This window comes from Oncorhynchus tshawytscha, linkage group LG19 (assembly GCF_018296145.1).
Source record: "Oncorhynchus tshawytscha isolate Ot180627B linkage group LG19, Otsh_v2.0, whole genome shotgun sequence".
NCBI classification, from domain to species: domain Eukaryota; kingdom Metazoa; phylum Chordata; class Actinopteri; order Salmoniformes; family Salmonidae; genus Oncorhynchus; species Oncorhynchus tshawytscha.
The window spans coordinates 30,655,269-30,680,862 of NC_056447.1; the positions used below are offsets into that span (position 1 = coordinate 30,655,269).

Below are 25,594 nucleotides of genomic sequence, written 5' to 3' on the forward strand. Positions count from 1 at the left end.
CACCGGCCAATGAGAGTACAGAAAGGAGTCTGACCTTCAGGGGAACAGCAGTGTCTGGGGAAGGTGAGACAACAGGACGGGAGTATAGAAATTATAAACAAGAATAATATAATATAACCTCACTAATCAAACTTCAGGCCTTTCTCTCCTCTAGACAAGCATGGTATCATTAAGAAACATAATACAACTTAATGATCATGTAAACCATTTAGAGTTTTGATATATATGTGTAAATAGTCAAAAACGTCTCAATAGTTGCTTTGGTATTTATTTAAATTCATAATTAATGCTGCCTCCCTTGTGGCACAGTGGTCTTCGCAGTGCTACAGACCCGGGTTCGATCCCAGGCTGTGTCGCAGCTGGCCGTGACCAGGAGACCCATGAAATGACGTGCAATTGGCCCAGCGTTGTCCCTGTTAGGGAGGGTTTGGCCGTCCGGGCGCATGCACACTGACTCGTGTCGCCAGTTGTATGGTGTGGCTGGCTTCCAGGTTAAGCGAGCAGTGTGTCAAGAAGCAGTGTGGCTTGGCAGGGTCATGTTTCAGAGGACGCATGGCTCTAGACCTTCGCCTCTTCTGAGTCCCTATGGGAGTTGCAGCGATGGGACAAGACTGTAACTACCAATTGGATATCATGAAATTGGGGTAAAAAAAATTAAGTTAAAAATCATAATAAATATACCCATCTATTCAAGTAATTACCATAACTATTATTTTAGCATGTTTATAAATTATTATTATATTTATGTTACCTGTACGTACTTTGCTATTACATCATGTTTATTCCATGGTTTATATGTATCAGTAACACTTTACATAAATCGTTCAGTTATAATGCTTTATATCTTGTTAAAAGGATGTATGACCCTTTATAAGGGGTGAGAAGACATTGTAAAGGGGCCATACATGCTCATGACAGGTCTTACAATGCATTATAGCTACATCATGATGGATTGTTATTTCAGGAAAGTGTCACCCATGTTTGTTTTAGTCTGTTTGTCAGTAAATGTATTATTACCTGTAAGCTTAGGAAGGGTATGTTCATTAAACCCTTTTTTGTGGTTATGGACACCAGAAGGAAAAGCTAATGGAGATCCACATAATCAAATAAAGAAACACTGTGACCACCGATGTAGCTACAACATTTACATTCACATTCATATATGAGAATAGTAGTAACCTTTTTTATATTATAGTTTAAAGAGTATTATGGACACACATTTTCAAGGTAGTGAAATTAATCTCACTTTCTCTCCCTCCTACACTGACACACATGCCGTCATTCACTGCCCTTCCTCTCTCTCCCTCTCTCTCTCTTTCCCCCGACCCTCTGTAGGACCAGGCCACAGGTTGGGGGATGTGTCTGGGCCGGTGGTGTCCTCAGCCCCCAGTCTGATGGAGGGGTATGGGGGTCTGGATGGAGACGAGGGGGCTGGCACAGGGGTGGACAGTGCCATCTTCCAGGTCCCATGCATGTGAGTAAACAGCCTGTTTGTGTGGGGTGGTGCTAGCGTGATGGGTGACCTCACCTAAGACCTGAAGACTTGTGTTAAATGTGGTGGTGGATGATGTATCACATACATGTTTTGTATCTGTGGATCTAATGTGTGTTCATTTCCAACAGAGGGAAGATCATCCCCAACGGTCCTGACAAGTTTGGGGGACTGCCACTCTCGCTATCAGACAGCGAGGGTAAGACTGTGTGTGTGTGTGTATGTTTGTGTGTGTGTGTGTGTGTGTGTGTGTGCGTGTGTGCGTGTGCGTGTGCCAGTTTCTCCCAATAAACTTTGTCTTTACATGTCTGCCATCTGCTGGACCGAACAGGAAATAACACCAACAGCCTCTAAATGCCTGGTCCCATACATAGGAAGTAACTATCTTGCTCTCTGTGTCTTAACTATATCTAGGAGTCAGATAGCTCAGGTGTCATGGTGCCTCTCTCTTTCTCTCAGTTTCTCCAGTTTCACTCCATAACAATAGACTAGAGGCCATCTTAGTGCACAACTGGGCAGCCAGTTCAAAGGTTCATTATCATTGGCAACTGACCTCTCGAACCTTTACTGGAAATGAGCGTTCCCAACCTGACCTCTAACCGAGTTACAGCCAGAGTGACGTGGCGGAGAATGGTTTTGGGTTCAGAACTGAGTTTAGTGAAACTGGAGTGAGGAGAGTCCTCCCCTGGATCCATTTTGGTGCAGGCAGTATGTCAATAATGCGTTGGTGTTGAATAATTTACATCTGCAGAGAGGAAGGATGTGTGTATCTCGCTGTAACTTCGCCTGTGTCTCTCTCTCACTCTGTCCCTTGCTGCCAACCCCCTTGTTCCCTCCTACCCCTTCTGTCCCTCCTCTTCCAGGGGGTGGGGGTAAGACCCAGGTGATGGGGGAGATCAAGGTTGCTCTGAAGAAGGAGGTGAAACAAGAGGGAGACCAGCTGATCCTGGAAGTCCTACAGTGTAGAAACATCACTTACAAATTCAAGAGCCCAGACCACTTACCAGGTAACTGTGTGTGTGTGTGTGTCTGCCTCACTGATCATCTGACTGTGTGTCTGTCTGTCTGCCTCAATGACTGTCTGACCGTCTGACTGTGTGTCTGTCTGTAGATCTCTATGTGAAGCTGTATGTGGTGAACGTGGCGACTCAGAAGAGGATTATCAAGAAGAAGACCAGAGTGTGTCGTCACGACAGAGAACCCTCCTTCAACGAGACCTTTAGGTTCAGCCTCAACCCCACCGGACACTCCCTGCAGGTAACACACACACACTCTAACACCTTGTGTTGTTTTACTCTGGTGTCCTGCTTTATGCAGACTTTTTATTGTTCCAACAGCCCCTATGACTGTTCTGTAATACCAGTACTTTTCACACACACGCATGAACGCACACAGACAAACACAAACAAACACTACAAGTATGTGTGTGTGTTCCCCCTGTCCCTAGTTGTTCCTGGTGTCTAACGGGGGTAAGTTTATGAAGAAGACCCTGATAGGAGAGGCCTACATCTGGCTGGACAAGGTGGACATGAGGAAGAGGGTGGTCAGCTGGCACAAGCTGCTGGTCAGCTCCACACACAACCAGTCATGAGAGATCGACTTGAGAGGACACCGAGGGGTCAACCAGAGGTCAGTGAAGATCAATGAATACTCTTGGTCAATGGCTGTTCTTTGTCAAGATGAGGAGGAGTTGAGTTACACAGTGCCCTTCATCCCCTTTGTGTTATTCTGTATGAAAAGAAAAGAGAGGGGGAGGAGAAGAAGAGATAAGAGGGAAGGAAGAGGGGTTGCGGGTACGGACATGCCCAGAAAGAACTGATCCTCCTGTTCCCTCTCCCACTGCCATACATGGACTGTACCCTGATTCTTAATTGGACCAAAGACTGTCAGAGACTGTGCCCTGATTGGATAGACTGCCAGCACACACACACACACACACACACACACACACACCAAGGAATGAAGAAGTCCTCCACTGTAAGAGGACACACACATCTCACCACCTCTCAGCTCTCTGCTCGACATGTCGGATGCAAAACCTGACGTCAAACAGGACTGGGCAGCAATATCACAAAGATAGTTACCATGATGGAACTACTCATTTCTGTTCTGTCTGGATCTGATACGGTTGTTTATGGCTTATCAGATCATTATCATTATTGTGATTGATCTGTGAAAATGTCAGTCAGTCAGTCAGTCAGTGAGTGGGGTTCAAATTGATGTATTTGTTTGTGTGTTTTTGTCCTTGGCTGCTTGAAAAGTATGGAATGTTTGTTGTAAGATTCTATTTATGTTGTGTACAAAAAGTACAGTGCAATTATATGGTTGATAAGTAATTAACGAAACCTGACCATACCTGAACGCTCAAGTCCAGTAGGTGGCAGTAATGTACCGTTACAGTTTGTTGCCAACAGCCATAAAACTCCAATTTGACCTTACCTGGATAGATGTACATGTACATTCAGATTTAGATAGATATATGTCAGAATATGAATCATATCAGAGACACAGTGTACAGAGAAATGTTATTTATGACCATAGATACATATATTACAGACGATATGAGGTGTCTCCTCATGTACAGTTTATTCTAAAGACTACATTCTGTACAGACAAGGGTATGGAAGGAGCACAGACAATCCAATCCCTTTAGCTCTGGTGTTATGCAGTTATACTGGGTGTTATACAGTGGGAAAATAGGAAAATGCAGTTCAAATGGTGAATGTAGAACTCATAGCACAACTGAGACATTAGAGGAGAACTACTACATGGATATCCCTCATCTTACAGGTGGGGAGAAGAGAACAGATAGAAGAGGATGTCAGGTCCCTTCCCTTCAAACTCATTTCAGTCTGATATATTGTGTTGTGAGACAGCAGTGTGTAGGAATCTTCCGTCCCCTCCCCTCATTATGTCCTGAATGTTACTCACTGAAGAAGATCCCATGATTTTACTGGACTCATCAGACTGGTTATGTTTTTGTGATGTCTTACGCACATGTGACTGGAGGCTTAAACAATCGTTTTGGTTCGAGAGCAAAACCGAGATTGCTGGCCACCTTGACCAACCTGCAATCTGACAGAGGGGTGTATAGCCTCTCTCAGGTGAGTTGCTTTGCTCCCCTGTTTGGGCTGCTGGGCTGCTCACCTATTCTATGTTAAAGCAACAGTTAGACACACCTGTCCTCTGCGTGTGTGACATCACAGTCTGGTTCTGTAAAAAAAAAAAAAAAAAAAAAAAAAGTTTGTTTAACAGAACACTCAACATCTTGCTGTAAACAGTACACTGTAAACAGTACACTGTAAATTGTACACTGTAAACAGTACACTGTAAATTGTACACTGTAAACAGTACACTGTAAACAGTACACTGTAAATTGTACACTGTAAACAGTACACTGTAAACAGTACACTGTAAATTGTACACTGTAAACAGTACACTGTAAACAGTACACTGTAAATTGTACACTGTAAACAGTACACTGTAAACAGTACACTGTAAATTGTACACTGTAAACAGTACACTGTAAACAGTACACTGTAAACAGTACACTGTAAATTGTACACTGTAAACAGTACACTATAAACAGTACACTGTAAATTGTACACTGTAAACAGTACACTGTAAACAGTACACTGTAAATTGTACACTGTAAACAGTACACTGTAAACAGTACACTGTAAATTGTACACTGTAAACAGTACACTGTAAACAGTACACTGTAAATTGTACACTGTAAACAGTACACTGTAAATTGTACACTGTAAACAGTACACTGTAAACAGTACACTGTAAATTGTACACTGTAAACAGTACACTGTAAACAGTACACTGTAAACAGTACACTGTAAATTGTACACTGTAAACAGTACACTGTAAACAGTACACTGTAAATTGTACACTGTAAATTGTACACTGTGCAGTTAGTGTCAGTGGATGTAATGCGACAACACAGTGAACCAGCCTTTGTCACTGCCTCTGATCAAAGCTCTAAGTCATTACCTATGTCCCAGTCATAACATGGCAGGACACACTGATACACACTGATATACAGTCCAGATCTATGGGCTCAGAACCATATGGCGCTACTGTTGTTAGTATATTATTATTGCCAGTGATCTATATAGTGGATCATAGTGAACAACTTCATCAAGTGACCCTACAGAGCTAGTACCCTCAACCATACTGTCAGTGTCTGAAGGCATATCACTGAGCAACTAGGGAGGACAGATGCAATTTCCTAATAAATTAAGTCCATATCAGAGCCTCGAAATTCAGACACTGAGTCAAGATGTCACAAATGTTCATAAGACAAAAAAACGTGATTTTAAAGAGGGTTAGTTTTACAGAAAATGATATTGTCGTGCCAACCTTGTTTTGTATGCAAACCCATTGGTTTTGTTGAAGTCATTCTATGCAACATAGACCTTGTGTTTGAATGCATTTTCTTAACATGTAATATCAGTGAACATTGTGTCTGAAAATATGTATCTTATGAATAGAATTTTAATTTATTTTGGTTTATATATTATTCAAGAAAAGGATAAAAAAAAATAGAGAGAGATTTTTTTACTACTTAACAGCTGTTATCATGTACATGAAGCTTGTGTGCACTTTAGTATGACATCGGTGATTGATTTCATTGTCCTGTGTAACGTGTCATGACATGCAAGTTTAAGTATCTGTTCCAGTTAGTGTCTCCATGTTGAGATGATGTTGAGTCATGTTATCTGTGCTGTAGGAAGAAGTTTAGACACCACTCTTTTTGATTTCCAAGGCAATAGAAAAACAAAAAACAACATCTACATTCACAGACAATTTAAGGTACATAATTGCTTCACAATGCACAAATCTAAGGAGACATCAATCTGTATGTTTGATACAACCACCAACACATGTATGTATAAATCAATGATGATGAGTCCGAGGAAAAATAATGAGAGGTTATTTTCAATGCCCAACTCCAGGACTGTCCAACAACCCTGAATGGTCTCCTTAGATTTCCCTGAGCTAGATAGTTAATATACATTGTTCCTAAGTCCGTTGCTAGTAACCGTGAAACCAATCAAACGTGTATCTGTTGGGTGTGAATGTGGCAAACTCATCTGATCTGTGTAAATACAAAGTGTTTTTATTTTCTACAGAGATTGATGAATCATATTGTCTGAAGTTCGAGCATGTGAGTGTAAAAAAAAGAAGACTCAAACCTGTCTGTCTGTCTGTCTGTCTGTCTGTCTGTCTGTCTGTCTGTCTGTCTGTCTGTCTGTCTGTCTGTCTGTCTGTCTGTCTGTCTGTCTGTCTGTCTGTCTGTCTGTCTGTCTGTCTGTCTGTCTGTCTGTCTGTCTGTCTGTCTGTCTGTCTGTCTGTCTGTCTGTCTGTCTGTCTGTCTGTCTGTCTGTCTGTCTGTCTGTCTGTCTGTCTCTAGTGGTGTGTGTCTGAGGTACTTATGTGATCAGACTGTGTTGTCAACCCATGGGTGTCTGACTGTACAACCATGTCGCAGACGTCACCGAGCCAACCTGGATGTTGCATGTTTTGTTGATGGTCTGTCAATATTTTTGCTTCCAGATTATGTTTAAAAAGAGAGAATATGTATAGTTTTATCGGAAATGGTATTCCGACTGTATAAAGATTATGCTTGTAAAATTGTCTTGTTTTTCATTCAGTGTAAAAATGGAGAATCTAGCGTTCTGGTTTTGTGGTTGTACACAGGATGTGTTGAGATATTATTATGCAAATTGTGCTGTAAAAACCGGCTGTTTACCTAAAGTCTAAAGAATAAATATAAAAAGAGATTTATTCCACAACCTTAAAGGACTTTTGGTTTCATATTTGAGTGTGTTATGTAATCTGCAACTATTATTTTTCCTTCGGCTCTTATATGTACATCCACCCTAGTCAATTGTATTCAATCAAACTTTCAGCACTACACGTATTCCTGTATATTCACTTCATGTCCATCAGGTGGCAACATCCTCTCAGTAATGGCTCCTAGTGGACTACAGTTGTGTTTCCCAACCCTGGTCCTCCAGTACCCCCAACAGTACACAGTTTCATTGTAGCCCAGGACAACCACACCTGATTCAACTCATTGAGGACTTGATGATTAGTTGACAGGTTGAATCAGGTGTGTTTGTCCAGGGTTACAGTAGAAATGTGGACTGTTGACGGTACTGGAGGACCAGGGTAGGGAAACACTGGACTAAAGAACAGAAAAATAGAAGTTGTACATGCAGACGTGCACAGACACACACACAGCTTGCACGCACGTAAACACACAGAACAAAGACTTGTGTGCTGTGCTGAGAGAGTGTGTATAGCAGGCATTGGCCTAGCACCTCTGCATCCCCAGTCTAGAGACTGGCGGCTCCATCTCGGTCTATTGTCTGTCAAGGCCTCCAGCCTCCTATCTTTCAGCACTATTATCTCCTTCCTTTCTCTCTCTGCTTATTTCCTCTGTCTCACTCTCCTCTCTATGTCTCTCCTCTATATGTCTCTCCTCTATATGTCTATCCTCTCTGTCTCTCCTCTCTATGTCTCTCCTCTATATGTCTATCCTCTCTGTCTCTCCTCTCTATGCTAATGGGAGATGAGAGAGAGATAGGATGAGGGAGATGGTGTGTGTGGTTGCTAAGCAACGATTGATAACCAAATCCCCAAGCATCCCAGATGTGTTGCCCTGCCCTGCCTCTGGGTCGGACTATCTGACTGGCTCCTCTGTTGTCCAACCAGACATGGACTCTGAGAGCCTAATAATTGGAACTAGATCACATAACACAGTCTGGCTGTCACCTGAAATACTGTATAATAGATACAGTAGATTGGTCACATTGTTTTCTCAGCCCATTTTATTTTAAAATCTACCACCAATATTTTAGACAACCCATAGGCAAAACATATAGAGTAGGTGATTGTGTGATTGCATATTTACTGTAACCCCTGCTGTACATAATGCTTGACTTGTTGGCATAATAACCAAAGGCTATGTAGGCCTAGCTTTTGGCACAACATCATTGGCTCGGTAGCCATTATGTCACTCATAGTGCTTGTAGAGGTAGGGAATCTTGTAAAACCCTTTAGATGGATCACGTTGTGAAGAATTTGATACTGTAAATCGCTATCTCATAACAGTCTGTTCAATGGTGCGATCAATAAGTTATCAGTCACCGCTGTCTTCTGACGAGTCTGCTACCTGTCACTCACACTGTCGCTATGTCTCTCTGTCTGTCTGGGGGATTGATGATGATTGGTAAGGACTCCCCGAGAAATTATTTTACATCAAACTGAGTAAAATATGATGTGTGTGTGTGTGTGTGTGTGTGTGTGTGTGTGTGTGTGTCTGCGTGCGTGCGCGCGAAAGAGAGAGAAGTCAACCCAATAGAACATCCCTGATAGGCTATGTATCTGTGACTACCATGACCTCAGACAGACACACAGAGAGAGGGGTACCAATCCGGTACCTGTTAGAGCGCTGATGCCAGTTGATCAGATTGTCGGTGGCGGGGCTGGGTTATCTCCGAGTGTGTGACACACACTACTGGCTTGGCGTGGACCATTCTACACACTCAAACACGCAGCTGGAGAGGGGCGTAGTGTATGAATGTGCGTGCGTGTGTTTGGACGGGGAGTTGGCGCCTGGCAATGGACACCTACAGAACACACGCCGTGTTGATTTTACTGTTATTATCATCGGATATTTGTCTGCCGTCGCAGTTTCCAACACAACTCATGTAAGTACTAATCTAATCCTCGCCTATAGCTTCTCAAATCCCAATTGTTGGTTGTGTGACTCTGTAAATGCAGGTGATTAATTGTGTGTGTGTGTGTCATTCCTAACAATGAATAACTAAAACAATGGTATCTGAGGAAAAACTGTTATTACAAGCGGGTTAGACCAGTCTTGCGGTTTAGCACCTTGCCATCTCCCCCGGTTTATTGGTTAACTTCTTGTTACATCGCTGCGCTATTATGTCTGGATTGTCTGGAGATGCAAAAGAGGCGGTAGGATGGGCACCGGTCCCGTTTCTCTCCTTATTTCAACCGTCTGCTTCTCCTACTCCTCACCATGACATATCCAGTGTATTTATAGCCTCTGTGTGTGTCAGTGTGACTGTTAATGAGACATGTGTTACTTTCACTAGCAGTTTCCAGTGTGCTGTTCGCCTTCGTTTGAATATGTTATGTGATTAATGACTATAATGCGCGCAGTGTCGCAGGTAAATTGTGGCTGTTGGCTGGCCAAGGGATAATGTCCTGTAAACTTGTTGAAACAACCTGGACTCAGGGACAGACTAATCTGTCTTCTTCCATTCTGTATGATATGTTACGAATTACAATTCGAATGATATGGTTAGGAATTGCAATTTGTACAATATGTTGCGAATTTGCAATAGTCCTACAAATTTTACGAATTCCAATTTGTTGTGGCTAACGTTAGCTGGGCTAGGGGTTAGGTTATAGGGTTAAGTTTAAGGCTTAGCTAACATGCTAAGTAGTTGCAAATGCTACTTTCTCATGAGAATTGAACATGCAACATTTGGTCATTGCTCATATCGACACCATCATCCCAGAAACCCTCGACCAACTCCAATTCGCATACCGCCCCAACAGATCCACAAATGATGCAATCTCAATCGCACTCCAAACTGCCCTTACCCACCTGGACAAAAGGAACACCTATGTGAGAATGCTATTAATTGATTAAAGCTCAGCGTTCAACACCATATTGCCCACAAAGCTAATCACTAAGCTAATGACCCTGGGACTAAACACCTCCCTCTGCAACTGGATCCTAGACTTCCTTACTGGCCGTTCCCAGGTGGTAAGGGTAGGCAACCACACATCTGCCACTGGGACCCCTCAGGGGTGCTTGCTTAGTCCCCTCCTGTACTCCCTGTTCACCCACGACTGTGTGGCCAAGCACGACTCCAACACCATCATTATTAAGTTTGCTGACGACATAATGGTGGTAGTCATGATCACCAACAACGATAAGACAGCCTATAGGGAGGAGGTCAAACACCTGGCAGTGTTGTGCCAGGACAACAACCTGTCACTCAATGTGAGCAAGACAACGGGGCTGCTCGTAGACTACAGGAAAAGGAGGGCCGAACAGGCCCCCATTAACATCGACGTGGCTGTAGTGGAGCTGGTCGAGAGTAACAAGTTCCTCGGTGTCCACATAACCAATAAACTATCATGGTCCAAACACACCAAGACAGTTGTGAAGAGTGCACGACAACACCTTTTCCCCCCTCAGGATACTGAAAAGATTTGGCATGGGTCCCCAGAGCCTCAAAAAGTTCTACAGTGTCATGTTCGTCATATTGATGAGACCAAGGCGCAGCGTGATATGAATAGATACTTCCTTTAATAAAGAAAGAACACGAAACAAACTAACAAAACGAACATGACGCTATATAAACCGAGTGCTGACAGGCAACTACACAGACAATAACCCACAAAACCAAAATGGAAAATGGCAACCTAAATAGGATCCCCAATCAGAGACAACGATAAACAGCTGCCTCTGATTGGGAACCAATTCAAGCCACCATAGACCTACATTCCCTATACATACAAAACCCCATAGATATACAAAAACCCTAGACAGGACAAAAACCCACATACCCACCCTTGTCACACCCTGACCTGACCAAAATAATACATAAAACATAGATACCTAAGGTCAGGGTGTGACAGTACCCCCCCCCCCACAAAGGTGTGGACTCCCGACCGCAAACCTGAACTTATAGGAGAGGGTCCGGGTGGACATCTACCCTCAGTGGCAGCACTGTTTCTGGACGCCACTCCCCTTCTTTACACTGAGTCCGTGCTTGTAGCACTGACCCTTGGATCATCACAGGAAGCTCTGGACTGCGGATCCTCGCTGTAGACCCCGGGCTGGGGACCCTCGCTGCATGGAGCGTCGCCGGATGTTCTGGACTGGGGACCGTCGCTGGAGACCACGGACTGTGGCCCGTCGTTGGAGGTTCCGGTCTGTGAACTGTCGCCGGACGCTCTGGCCTGGGTACTGTCGCCGGACGCTCTGGCCTGGGTACTGTCGCCGGACGCTCTGGACTGGGTACTGTCGCCGGACGCTCTGGATTGGGTACTGTCGCCGGACTGGCCTGGGTACTGGACGCTCTTGGGTACTGTCGCCGGACGCTCTGGCCTGGGTACTGTCGCCGGACGCTCTGGACTGGGTACTGTCGCCGGACGCTCTGGATTGGGTACTGTCGCCGGACGCTCTGGCCTGGGTACTGTCGCCGGACGCTCTGGACTGGGTACTGTCGCCGGACGCTGGACGGACTGTCGCCGGACGCTCTGGCCTGGGTACTGTCGCCGGACGCTCTGGACTGGGTACTGTCGCCGGACGCTCTGGATTGGGTACTGTCGCCGGATGCTCTGGACTGCCGAGGCGCAAAGTAGGCCTGGTGCGTGGTGCCGGCACTGGTGGTACCGGGCTGGGGACACGCACCTCAGGGCGAGTGCGGGGAGGAAGAACAGGGCGTACTGGACTGCCGAGGTGCACTTGAGGGAGAGTGCGAGGAGCAGGAACAGGACACACCTGACTGGGAAAGCGCACTTGAGGGAGAGTGCGAGGAGTTGGCACAGGACGCACTGGGTCTTGAAGGTACACTGGAGACCTGGTGTGTATAGCCGGCATCAATTGTTCCGGGAACATTAACACACGTTTCAGGACGAGTACAGAGAGCTGACTCAGGTGTCACCAAACTGACAACACGTTCTTTTATTCCAAATCTGTGCGTCCTCCACCAACTCAACAACTCCCCCATTTCTCTCTCCTCCGAATCCTCCTTCTTCTCCCAGACTGGCTCTGGTTTACTCCTCGGCTCCGCCATGTGCCCCCGCCCCAATTTTTTTTACTTGGTTTTCTGTGGTTGCCTTGACTCCTCGTATCGTCACCTTTCCTCCTGTGCTATCTCCACCTGCTTCCATGGCAGGGTCTTGTCCCCTGCCATTACCTCCTCCCAGGTCCAGGGTGTCCTCCACTCATCTTTCTCCCGGGCCCAGGATGACCGCTCCTCATTCACACGCTGCTTGGTCCTTATTTGGTGGGTTATTCTGTCACGTTCATCATATTGATGAGACCAAGGCACAGCGTGATATGAATACATACTTCCTTTAATAAAGAAATAACAAAACGAACATGACGCTATATAAACCTGACAGGCAACTACACATAGACAATAAGTGCTGACAGGCAACTACACATAGACAATAACCCACAACACCAAATTGGAAAATGGCAACCTAAATAGGATCCCCAATCAGAGACAACGATAAACAGCTGCCTCTGATTGGGAACCAATTCAGGCCACCATAGACCTACATTCCCTAGACATACAAAACCCCATAGATATACAAAAACACACATACCCACCCTTGTCACACCCTGACCGGCCCGAAATAATACATAAAACATAGATAACTAAGGTCAGGGTGTGACAAACAGCTACACCATTGAGGGCATCCAGGCATCACCGCCTGGTATAGCAACTGCTTGGCATCCGACCATAAGGTGCTACAGATGGTAGTGCGTACGGCCCTGTACATCACTGGGGCCAAGCTGGGGCCTATACTAGGCGGTATCAGAGGAATCACAAACAATTGTCAGACTCCAGTCACCCAAGTCATAGACTGTTGTCTCTGCTACCTCACGGCAAGCAGTATCGGAGCGCCAAGTTTGGGTCCAAAAGGCTCCTTAACAGCTTCTACCCCCAAGCCATAAGACTGGTGAACAATTCATCAAAAGCCACCCAGACTATTTATGTTGACACCGGACTATTTACACAGGACTATTTACATTGACACTGTATTCTATTTTTATTTTAAAAATTCAGTGTTCATGCCTAAACTTAACCTTAAATACTAATTCTGAGGTGAGACTGAGAGCTGATTGATTGCATAGTAAACCCCAAGGCATTATTAACTAAAATAGTTCTAATACATTTAACTCAAAGTCAATGAAAAGTAATTTTGACTTATAATATGGAACTGACTCAAAACTAAATGAGATGTTAGTAGTACATTTCCCAAGTTTTCCAGAAATCACAGTTGGAAGATTCCTGGAAATCCTCCAATCAGGATTTTTAAAATCTGGAATTACTGCAAATTTGCAATGACTCAGAATAAGGCTTTATGATATATATAATTATTGTCATAAATAAATTATAGTTATACCATCCAACTAGGAACTCACTTGGTGAAGGCCACAGGACTGAAAATGAATGAGATTACAACCATGTTTCTTTCACTAACAATTACAGTCATGGGTGGTAAACTCTACAAGTCACTAGAAAAGGTGAGGCACACTGGGAAATGATATTGGAGGTATGACTTAGTGGGAGCGTTACTCAAAAGGTTTAAGCTGTTACAACTCAAATCTCTACCCCCTACAGCAGTGGTCACCAACCGTGACTGCTCAATCTCCAAGGAATTCGTAGTCGATCTCCAAACATTTCTGTAAAAAACCCAACGATACAGCCTTGTGTTACTATTTTGATTCATGCTGTTGGCAGAAGGTGCACTTGATTCAGCAGCCCTAGCGCCGGGAAGGCAAAGTGTTTCATTTGGAATCATTTCATCTGTCTGAAGTTAAAACCCTGCCTACAAGGCAGAGCCAGAGCGCAAATCAAGTGCACCAATTGGCCTACTGTTGTAGCCAATCAGAAAGCTCAGATCACCATGTCTGCACATTTTTCTCGAACCATAGAATGTAAAAAGAAGGCTGGAAACAGCAAAGTTGATACTGTGAGATTACAAAACTTTTAAAACCATAACTAAAGAGAGACTTAACGAATACGGCAAAGAGCTGCTGTTTTTATGAGTAAGTAAGTTGTTATTCAGCACTAGTGTCAACACTTTGTTCAATATTTTTACAAGCCATAAAATGTGTGTTCTCCCTACTTCCACTCACACTACAACCAGCACTCCAGCTGCAATGAATGAGTATAGCAAAGTTTTCCCATAAGCTTGCCGTATTATTAGCATATTTATCTTTCTCTGATCATAGGATAACAACATGAATTGGTGCTTGAGGCAGAAATAATGCAGTGCGACTTGAGTTTCGCCATCAGCTGGAAGACCGTGTCTCCTTTTCTCAGCGGAGGAAGGGAGAGCGGAAGGATGGTGAGTCGGGTGAGAGGCAGTCTCACCACTGTTCCCTACCCTCAGACTGACCATCAGATGCAGGTCATCAGTCCAGTAAAAAATAAATGATGCTGTAATTGTTATGCACACTCAGCTGTGATTCACAAGTAATACAACAAATGATCTATTACCAATGTGATCATATACCTACATTTTTTAAATATAATTTCAAAATGGTCTGAGAAGAACAACATTGACAGGGCAAATCAAGCATAGCCAATTTGCAGTGGTAATGTATTCGGGCCTACTGCACAAACCTCATTGCTGTAGAGCTGTTTTTAATTGGTTAAGGCTGCATAGGCTTATGTTTTTTGAGTAATGATGGCACATTGGTGTTTACAGTGTACCACGTAACATATCATAATAATTTGAGTGTCCTGGATTTACACTTACTATGTTACGTCTAGTGTCTGAGACCAGACTGGTTGAAAAGGGGAGGTAGAGCTTAATTAAAGCTGCCATGTTACTTTTTGGGTGAGCTGACCAAATTCACATAGAAATGTGAGTTATAGATTTGTCATTCTCATTGAATGCAAGTCTAAGTAGTGGTAGATCTGTTTGATGCTTCTGCTATTTCTATGCTTCCCATTCTTAAATTTCGCTTTTGCATCTATTACTATCTGGTTGTGTACACCAGCTTCAAACAGCTGAAAATCCTATATTTTTGTTTATGAAAAACATATTTCACAGTTTAGATGGGAGAATGATTATCTACACTATACTTGCTTGTTATGTCACATAAACTGACATTTGGCGAACTATTCAAATTTTTGCATCCAGGAAATGGTGGAGCGATTTCTGCATAGTGCATGTTTAAGACTTACTGTGGAATATATGAGATAATGATATCATACTGTTAGCTTATGATATACTGTGACTCCCAATCCTACAAGTTAAAACAGTGAAACACAGAATATGTATTTTCATGGGTTTATTACAGAGATCATACAGTTTATGGTTTATTACTGTGCCATATTAGATTATATGACCTGGTCTAACACAATAAGTGTTGCTTTGGGAAAATGGGAAGAAAATATTAATGCTCTGTACCCTAATGATCTCCCAGTGTTAAAGAGCTGATAATTGAAGGTAACAGCAGACATTATGTGTGTGTAATCAGTTAGCTTCACTCCACCCAGCAGTTACTCTGGGGGTGTAGGATGCGACACAAGGAGCGGTATCTAGCGATTACAGGCAGGTAGCCTAGTGGTTACAGGCAGGTATCCTAGCGGTTACAGGCAGGTATCCTAGCGATTACAGGCAGGTAGCCTAGTGGTTACAGGCAGGTAGCCTAACGGTTACACACAGGTAGCCTAGCAGTTACACACAGGTAGTCTAGCGGTTACACGCAGGTAGTCTAGCGGTTACATGCAGGTAGTCTAGTGGGTCCAGGCAGGTAGCCTAGTGGTTACACACAGGTAGTCTAGTGGTTACAGGCAGGTAGCCTAGCGGTTACAGGCAGGTAGTCTAGTGGTTACAGGCAGGTAGCCTAGCGGTAGCCTAGCGGTTACAGGCAGGTAGTCTAGTGGTTACAGGCAGGTAGCCTAGCGGTAGCCTAGCGGTTACAGGCAGGTAGTCTAGTGGTTACAGGCAGGTAGTATTGTTGTTACACACAGGTATCCTAGCAGTTACAGGCAGGTAGTCTAGCGGTTACACACAGGTATCCTAGCGGTTACAGGCAGGTAGTCTAGTGGTTACTGGCAGGTAGCCTAGCGGTAGCCTAGCGGTTACAGGCAGGTAGTCTAGTGGTTACAGGCAGGTAGCCTAGCCGTAGCCTAGCGGTTACAGGGAGGTAGTCTAGTGGTTACAGGCAGGTAGACTACACACAGGTAGTCTAGCGGTTACAGGCAGGTAGTCTAGTTGTTACACACAGGTATCCTAGCAGTTACAGGCAGGTAGTCTAGCGGTTACACACGGGTATCCTAGCGGTTACAGGCAGGTGGCCTAGTGGTTACAGGCAGGTAGTCTAGCGGTTACACACAGGTATCCTAGTGGTTACAGGCAGGTAGTCTAGCGGTTACACACAGGTATCCTAGCGGTTACACACAGGTATCCTAGCGGTTACAGGCAGGTATCCTAGCAGTTACAGTCAGGAAGTCAAGCGGTTACATGCAGGTAGTCTAGCGGTTACAGGCAGGTAGTCTAGCGGTTACAGGCAGGTAGTCTAGCGGTTACATGCAGGTAGTCTAGTGGTTACAGACAGGTTTCCTAGCGGTTACAGGCAGGTATCCTAGTGGTTACAGGCAGGTAGCCTAGCGGTTACAGGCAGGTAGCCTAGCGGTTACAGGCGGTTACAGGCAGGTAGCCTAGCGGTTACAGGCAGGTAGTCTAGCGGTTACAGGCAGGTAGCCTGACGGTTACATGCAGGTAGTCTAACGGTTACAGGCAGGTAGTCAGGTAACGGTTACAGGCCGGTAGCCGTAACGGTTACAGGCAGGTAGTCTAGTGGTTACAGGCAGGTAGCCTAGCGGTTACAGTCAGGTAGTCTAGTGGTTACAGGCAGGTAGCCTAGCGGTTACAGGCAGGTAGCCTAGCGGTTACAGGCAGGTAGTCTAGCGGTTACAGGCAGGTAGTCTAACGGTTACAGGCAGGTAGTCTAGCGGTTACAGGCAGGTAGCCTAACGGTTACAGGCAGGTAGTCTAGCGGTTAAACATAGGTATCCTAGTGGTTACAGGCAGGTATCCTAGCGGTTACAGGCAGGTATCCTAGTGGTTACAGGCAGGTATCCTAGCGGTTACAGGCAAGTAGCCTAGCGGTTAAGAGAGTTGGGCCAGTAATCGAAAGGTTGGTGTTTGAATCCCAGAGCTGACTAGGTGAAAAATCTGTCCGTGCCCTCGAGCAAGGCACTAAACGCTAATTGCTCCAGGGTCGCTGTCAATAATATCTGATCCCTGGCTTTGACATCACTCTCTCAGGGTGTCTCAAGGGGAGTGGGATACGCAACAAAATAAACTTTCCAATTCACATGTGTATAATACAGAATTTTACATGTGTGAAATAGGACACATTTAAGCACCCACCTACTTATTATTTTTACTATTATTATTATCTGTGGCAGGTTGGGTAAATGCCAGTCCCAAACATTAAACTACAATCTTTTTCTACCTTTGTCTTTCGATATGGTGACTAAATTGGTATAGTTGCATACAGAGGTTGGGATTTGTAGATTGTTGTCTCTTCTGTCTTGCAGAACTGCTTGTTTTTCCATGGTCATTTGTCAGCAGGAATCTATCGAATCACACAATCCCCACTGTATTGAAGACATTTCAGTTCTTTAAAAGTCTTGTCCCGTGAGTTGATGCCTGTGTTGTCAGACTGTGTCTGTCTCTATAATGATGTGTAATTAGTCCATAGTTCAACACAGCATTTCGCTGACACACTCAGTATGGATACACTCATTTACCCCCCTCCCCCACTCTCTCTCTCTCTCTCTCTCTCTCTCTCTGTCTCTCTATCGCTGTGTGTGAGGAACAATTTAGGGCAGTATCTGACCCAGTTGCTGTGTGTGTGTATTGGTAATTATTCTGTGCTGACTTTAGAAGTTACAGTAGTTATATCTCTATGACCAGAGCAGAGCACCCCTGCCAACTCAGACAAACTGCACTGTCTATACATTAATGGAGCAGAGCTGGGTCTGGATTGGTCAGTTTGACAGATATGCACTTGTACATGTAGGGTTGATTTGGAGATGATCAACTATACAAATAGAACAACTCATGCATACAGAACTTACACAGTCGTACTTTTAATGTTTCTGGAAATGTTGAGGCCAAATGAAAGCTGAGAGGTAAAAACCTTACCACTACTTAGTAGCTCCTCTCTCTCAATTCAATTCAATTCAAGGGGCTTTATTGGCATGAGAAACATATGTTTACATTGCCAAAGCAAGTGAAGTGGATAAACAAAAGTGAAATAAACAATAAAAGTGAACAGTAAATATTACACAAGTTCCAAAATAATAGAGACATTTCAAAGTAATTTTATGTATATATACAGTGTTGTAACGATGTGCAAATAGTTAAAGTACAAAAGGGAAAATAAATCAACATAAATATGGGTTGTATTTACAATGGTGTTTGTTCTTCACTGGTTGCCCTTTTCTTGTTGCAGCAGGTAACAAATATTGCTGCTGTGAAGGCACACTGTGGTATTTCACCCAGTAGATATGGGAGTTTATCAAAATTGGATTTGTTTTCAAATTATTTGTGGATCTGTGTAATCTGAGGGAAATATGTGTCTCTAATATGGCCTACCGCGACCTTTCTCAATAGTAAGGCTATGCTCACTGAGTCTGTACATAGTCAAAGCTTTCCTAAATTTTGGGTCAGTCACAGTAGTCATTATTCTGACACTGTGTACTTTCTGTTTATAGACAAATTGCATTCTAGTTTGCTCTGTTTTTTAAAAATTATTTCCAAAGTGTCAAGTAATTGTCCTGTTTTCTCATTTTTGTGTTGGTTCTAATTGTGTTGCTGTCCTGGGGCTCTGTGGGGTGTGTTTGTGTTTGTGAACAGAGACCCAGGGCCAGCTTGCTTAGGGGACTCTTCTCCAGGTTAATCTCTCTGTAAGTGATGGCTTTGTTATTGAAGGTTTGGGAATCGCTCCCTTTTAGGTGGTAGTAGAATTTAACGTCTATTTACCTGGATTTTGATAATTAGCGGGTATCGGCCTAATTCTGCTCTACTGCATTATTTGGTGTGTTACGTTGTAAACAAAGGATATTTTTGCAGAATTTGCCATTCAGAGTCTGAATTTGGTGTTTGTGTTATGTTTGTGTTACAGCATGTACTGGAGGTAGACCTGAGGCTGATCGAGATGTTCCATGAACGTTCCAAACTCTTGACGTGAACTGGGGACCCCGATCCGACGGGGCTGGTTTTCTTTTTGTAATCCGTGATTGACTGTAGACCCTGCCACATACCTCTTGTGTCTGAGCCATTGAATTGCAACTCTACTTTGTCTCTATACTGACGCTTAGCTTGTTTGATTGCCTTGCAGAGGGAATAGCTACACTGTTTGTATTCGGTCATGTTTCCGGTCACCTTGCCCTGGTTAAAAGCAGTGGTTCGCGCTTTCTGTTTCGCGCGAATGCTGCCATCAATCCACGGTTTCTGGTTTGGGAATGTTTTAATCGTTGCTGTGGGTATGACATCGCCGATGCACTTTCTAATGAACTCGCTTACCGAATCAGCGTATTCGTCAATGTTGTTGTAGTCCCCTGCCTCAGTTGGAAGAGCCTTTCCCCCGCCGCTCTACCTTCAGGTGGATGGTCAAAGACGGCCCGGAAGCGACGGGTGAACTTCTCGACGTGGTCCACGCCGTGTCTCTTCTCTCCACACGGTGTTTGCCCACTCCAGCGCTCCTCCCGTGAGGCAGGAGACGCAGGCGGCCACTCTCTCCCTTCCCGAGTGACCTGGGTGCACAGTGGCCAGGCAGAGGTCCAGTTGTAACAAGAATCCCTGGCACTGTGCTGCCGTTCCATCATACTCCCTGGGAAGGGAGAGACGCATCCCACTGGAACTTTCTACAGATGGGACGGGTAGAGGTAACCCCGGTTGTGCTGGTCGAGGCACTGGAGAGACTTCCTGTCTCTCCCAGCGGTCCCATGGTCTGGACAACGCGATCCATCATGGCACCAAGATGATGTAACATGGCCGAATGTTCCTGGACTCTCTCCTCGACTCCTCTAACCTGGGTACCTGCTCCTGCTGACACCATTAGAGGTGTGTAATTCTGTTATGGTGTGTACTGGAGGCGAAGTCAGGTGCAGGAGAGCAGAGTATAGTTAACAGGCGCTCATTTATTTTCCGTTCCAAAACGAGAGCACTACAATAATCGAACGTGCTCAAAACACGGAACATAAATAAAATCAAGCACATAAATCAAACACCACATAACATGAAACAATTACACACAAATACATGATGGGAAACAGAGGGTTAAATACAAGTAGATTGATTGGGGAAATGAAAAGCAGGTGTGTATGAAAACAAGACAAGACAAATGGACATATGAAAAATGGAGCGGTGATGGCTAGATAGCCGGTGACGCCGATCGCCGAACGGCGCCCAAACAAGGAGAGGTGGAAGTTGTGACAGTTTGTCACATTTTGTGAATTCTTGGTTGGTGAGCGGACCCCAGACCTCACAACCATAAAGGGCAATGGGTTCTATAATGTATTCAACTATTTTTAGCCAGATCCTAATTGGTATGCCAAATGTTATGTTCCTTTTGATGGCATAGAACGCCCTTCTTGACTTGTCTCTCAGATCGTTCACAGCATTGTGGAAGTTACCTGTAGCGCTGATGTTTAGGCTGAGGTATCTATAGTTTTTGTGTGCTCTAGGGCAACAGTGTCTACATGGAATTTGTATTTGTGGTCCTGGTGACTGGACCTTTTTTTGGAACACCATTATTTTGGTCTTACTGAGATTTACTGTCAAAGCCCAGGTCTGGCAGAATCTGTGCAGAAGATCTAGGTGCTGCTGTAGGCCCTCCTTGGTTGAGGATAGAAGCACAAGTTCATCAGCAAACAGTAGATATTTGACTTCAGATTCTAGTAGGGTGAGGCCGGTTGCTATAGACTGTTCTAGTGCCTTCGCAAATTCGTTATATATATATATATATATATATATATATATATATATATATATACACTGCTCAAAAAAATAAAGGGAACACTTAAAAAACACAATGTAACTCCAAGTCAATCACACTTCTGTGAAATCAAACTGTCCACTTAGGAAGCAACACTGATTGACAATAACTTTCACATGCTGCAAATGGAATAGACAACAGGTGGAAATTATAGGCAATTAGCAAGACACCCCCAATAAAGGAGGGGTTCTGCAGGTGGTGACCACAGACCACTTCTCAGTTCCTATGCTTCCTGGCTGATGTTTTGGTTACTTTTGAATGCTGGCGGTGCTTTCACTCTAGTGGTAGCATGAGACGGAGTCTACAACCCACACAAGTGGCTCAGGTAGTGCAGGTCATCCAGGATGGGACATCAATGCGAGCTGTGGCAAGAAGGTTTGCTGTGTCTGTCAGCGTAGTATCCAGAGCATGGAGGCGCTACCAGGACACAGGCCAGTACATCAGGAGATGTGGAGGAGGCCTTAGGAGGGCAACAACCCAGCAGCAGGACCGCTACCTCCGCCTTTGTGCAAGGAGGAGCAGGAGGAGCACTGCCAGAGCCCTGCAAAATGACCTCCAGCAGGACACAAATGTGCATGTGTCTGCTCAAATGGTCAGAAACAGCCTCCATGAGGGTGGTATGAGGGCCGGACGTCCACAGGTAGGGGTTGTGCTTACAGCCCAACACCGTGCAGGACTTTTGGCATTTGCCAGAGAAGTTGGATCAGCCTGTAGTGTGGTTTTCCACTTTAATTTTGAGTGTGACTCCAAATCCAGACCTCCATGGGTTGATAAATTTGATTTCCATTGATAATTCTTGTGTGATTTTGTTGTCAGCACATTCAACTATGTAAAGAAAAAAGTATTTAATAAGAATATTTCATTCATTCAGATCTAGGATGTGTTATTTTAGTGTTCCCTTTGTTTTTTTGAGCAGTGTATATACAGTATATTGAAGAGGTTGGGGCTCAAGCTGCATCCCTGTCTCACCTCACGGCCCTGTGGAAAGAAATGTGTGTGCTTTTTTTGCCAATTTTAACCACATGCTTGTAGTTTGTGTACATGGATTTGATGAGGTTGTGTATTTTCACCCCAACACTTCAGTCACTTTGTATAGCAGACTCTCATGCCAAATTGAGTCAAAAGCTTTTATGAAATCAACAAAGCATGAGAAGACTTAGCCTTTGTTTTGGTTTGTTTGTCAATAGGATGTGCAGGGTGAATATGTGGCCTGTCGTACGGTAATTTGGTTAAAAGCCTATTTCACATTTGTCAGTACATTGTTTTCACTGAGGAAATGTACAAGTCTGCTGTTATTTATAATGTTGAGGATTTTCTCAAGTTTGTTGTTGACGCATATCCCACGATAGTTATTGAGGTCAAATTTGTCTCCACTTTTGTAGATTGGGGTGATCAGTCATTGGTTCGAAATATTGGGGAAGATGCTTGAGTTGAGGATGGTGTTGGAGAGTTTAAGCCAATAGGAATTAGGTGGTCTGTATATTTTGTCATTTCATTTAAGATACCATCAACACCACAGGCCTTTTTGGGTTGGAGGGTTTGTATTTTGTCCTGTAGTTCATTCAATGTAATTGGAGAATCCCGCGGGTTCTGGTAGTCTTTAATAGCTGATTCTAAGATTTGTAATTAATCATGTGTATGTTTTTGCTGTTTGTTCTTTGTTATTGAGCCAAAAAGATTGGAAAAGAGGTTTATCCATACATCTCCGTTTTGAATAAATAACACTTTGTGTTGCTGTTAGTTTAGAGTTTTCCAATTTTCTCAGAAGTGATTAGATTCTATGGGCTGTTCAATTACATTGAGCTGATTTCTGACGTGCTGTTCCTTCTTTTTCCGTAGTGTATTTCTGTATTGTTTTAGTGATTCACCATAGTGAAGCCTGATTTTCTGGGTCTCTATGTTTTTGGTTCGATAGGTTTCTCCATTCCTTTCTTAGGTTTTTGCATTCTTCATCAAACCATCATTTTCTTAGGTTGTATGCTTGAAATTGTTGGACTTAATAGGGAAGCTCAATCTCTCTCCCCCTCCTCTCTCTCTCTCTCTCTCTCACTCCCTCCCACTCTCCTATTGTTGTAATCCTGTGTTGGCCTTTTAATTGGATTACATGCCTCATTTAGGGGAACATAAGAACAGAGCAGCGCTGAGGTAACACACACACACACACACACACACACATAGTGGATGAGTTTGAATGTGGTCTGAATGGAGATGTGTGCCAAACAGATCATATCATCAAACCATTCACAAATCTGCCATGCTGTGGAGAGACTGTGATGGAATGAGGCTGGCAACACTAGTAAGGAATATTTACACAGACATAAACACACTCACACAGACATAAACACACACACACACACACACAAACTGTCTGCTCAGAGCTCCAGGACTTTAGAGCTTAGGCACTATAGAGAGGAAAAGAGAGGCAGATTAGGTGTCTGAAACTTGGTATACTTGTGATTTGGCAATGAACCTCATCCAAGACGAGTCCACTGAGACATTTAGGGACACGATTCTTCCTTCTACCTCACCTCCTCTTACCCCATCTTCACCTCTTTCACTCCCCCAGTCTTCTCTCTCTTACTTCCCCATCCACACACACATTCCAGAGCTGGCATCCTTAACCCCCCAGCCCCTCTCTGTGTCTTCCCCTCTCCCTGGTCACAATCTTCTGCACACATTCAAGTAACCAGCTTTACACTCATTACTCTCAGGGACTGTGTTATGAACACATGACAAACAAATGTGTTTGTGTGTGTACGTGTGTGTCTCTTGCTCTGTGTGTATGTGTTTGTTTGTGTGTGTACGTGTGTGTCTCTTGCTCTGTGTGTATGTGTTTGTTTGTGTGTGTACGTGTGTGTCTCTTGCTCTGTGTGTATGTGTTTGTGTGTGTATGTGTTTGTCTCTTGCTCTGTGCATATGTGTTTGTGTGAGTTTGTGTGTGCGTATTCGCACGTGTGTTTGTGTGTATGTGTGAGTGACGTCTCTCCCCTGGCCGTCAGGGAGGCTCATGGCAGGGTCTGTGAGTGACAATGAATGACAATAAGAGCGTCTGCACGCCGCTCCAACCACCAGCCTTCTGCATGCAAGATTAATAGTCCTGTTTCTCTCTTTCTCTCTCTCACTCCGTCTCTCTCTCTTTCTCTGTGTGTTTTGTGTGTGGATGTGTGTGTATTGCTAAGCTCGTAGGAAGCACTGTGCTGCCATATTTCTAGACCTATCCAACGCATTTCATACTATTGACCATCCCCTACTCATTAAAGGTTGTCTGAAATGGACTTGAACCAGGTGTAGTGTTTTGGGAACTCTCTGTCAGACATGACACAGTGTGTGCTTTCTGATGGTGTCAAGTTACCTTGATATTAATAAAGGTGTCAGGCAGGGGTCGATTTTGGGACCCATCGTCTTTACTATATATATAAATAATATTGGCCTATCTGAATAAAACTCTAACATTCAGCTGTATGCAGATGACACTGTTATCTACGCTATTACCACTACGGCTGACCAGACTATGTTGGAGCTGCAATCTGATTTTGTTGCCTTGCACAAAGTCCTTGTTTATTCAAAACTGGTACTTTATGCTGGAAAAACTAAATGTATGCTGTTTTTCATAGAACTATTTCAGATGGCTTCCACATTTCTGCATTGGATGGTTCTTTCATTGAGCAGGTTCCCACCAATAAATATCTGGGCTTTTGGATTGACAATAATTTGAGGTTGAGCTAGTTAAGAAGCTGAGAATTAAGTTGGCTTCTTTTATAGAAATAGATCACGTCTCTCACTAAACAGCAGGAAGCAGATTGTACAGTCAACTTTGTGTTCATCGGAGTGCAGCAGCCACGACTCTTAAAAATCTTTGGATGCCATCTACTGTAGCCCCCTTCGCTTTATCACAGGTGACAGTTATCACAGGTATCAACAGGTTGGTCCTCATTAAAGTCCCATGGATCACTGTATTAGCCTCTGTTGGGTTAACAGCTCTACTACACACGCTGCCTACCTACCTCACTGTTACAATGTTCAACTATGAGACACCAAACCCGGATGGTTAACTCTTGAGGTTCCACTAGTACCGATCTAGGTAAATCCACCTTTAGTTTTAGTGCCCCCATTTTAGGAATAGCCTACAAACTCCCCTACATATTTACTCTCTGGTGACTCTAGGGCAGTTTAGGGCTGTAATGAATTTAATGAAAATTGCAACTGTTTTGATTGAATTATTGTATTTTTGGGGTTTGAAGCTCTAGTGTTGATTCTGTAATTAATAG

General features: G+C 43.9%; 1 protein-coding gene across 5 annotated transcripts in view; it reads left to right on the top strand.

Annotated features, from left to right (window-relative positions):
• Positions 1-8,905: 8,905 nt before the first annotated feature.
• Positions 8,906-25,594, top strand: part of LOC112219241 (voltage-dependent calcium channel subunit alpha-2/delta-1-like) — a 117,687-nt gene continuing 100,998 nt past the window's right edge. For 3 of the 5 annotated variants that reach the window (XM_042301571.1, XM_042301572.1, XM_042301573.1), the window contains exon 1: positions 8,907-9,222. In XM_042301571.1, the coding sequence (XP_042157505.1) occupies positions 9,089-9,222 (134 nt within the window). In that variant the 5' untranslated portion in view covers positions 8,907-9,088. Of the gene's footprint in view, positions 9,223-25,594 lie in introns of all 5 variants that reach the window. The other 2 variants (XR_006079365.1, XM_042301570.1) reach the window with 1 other exon arrangement.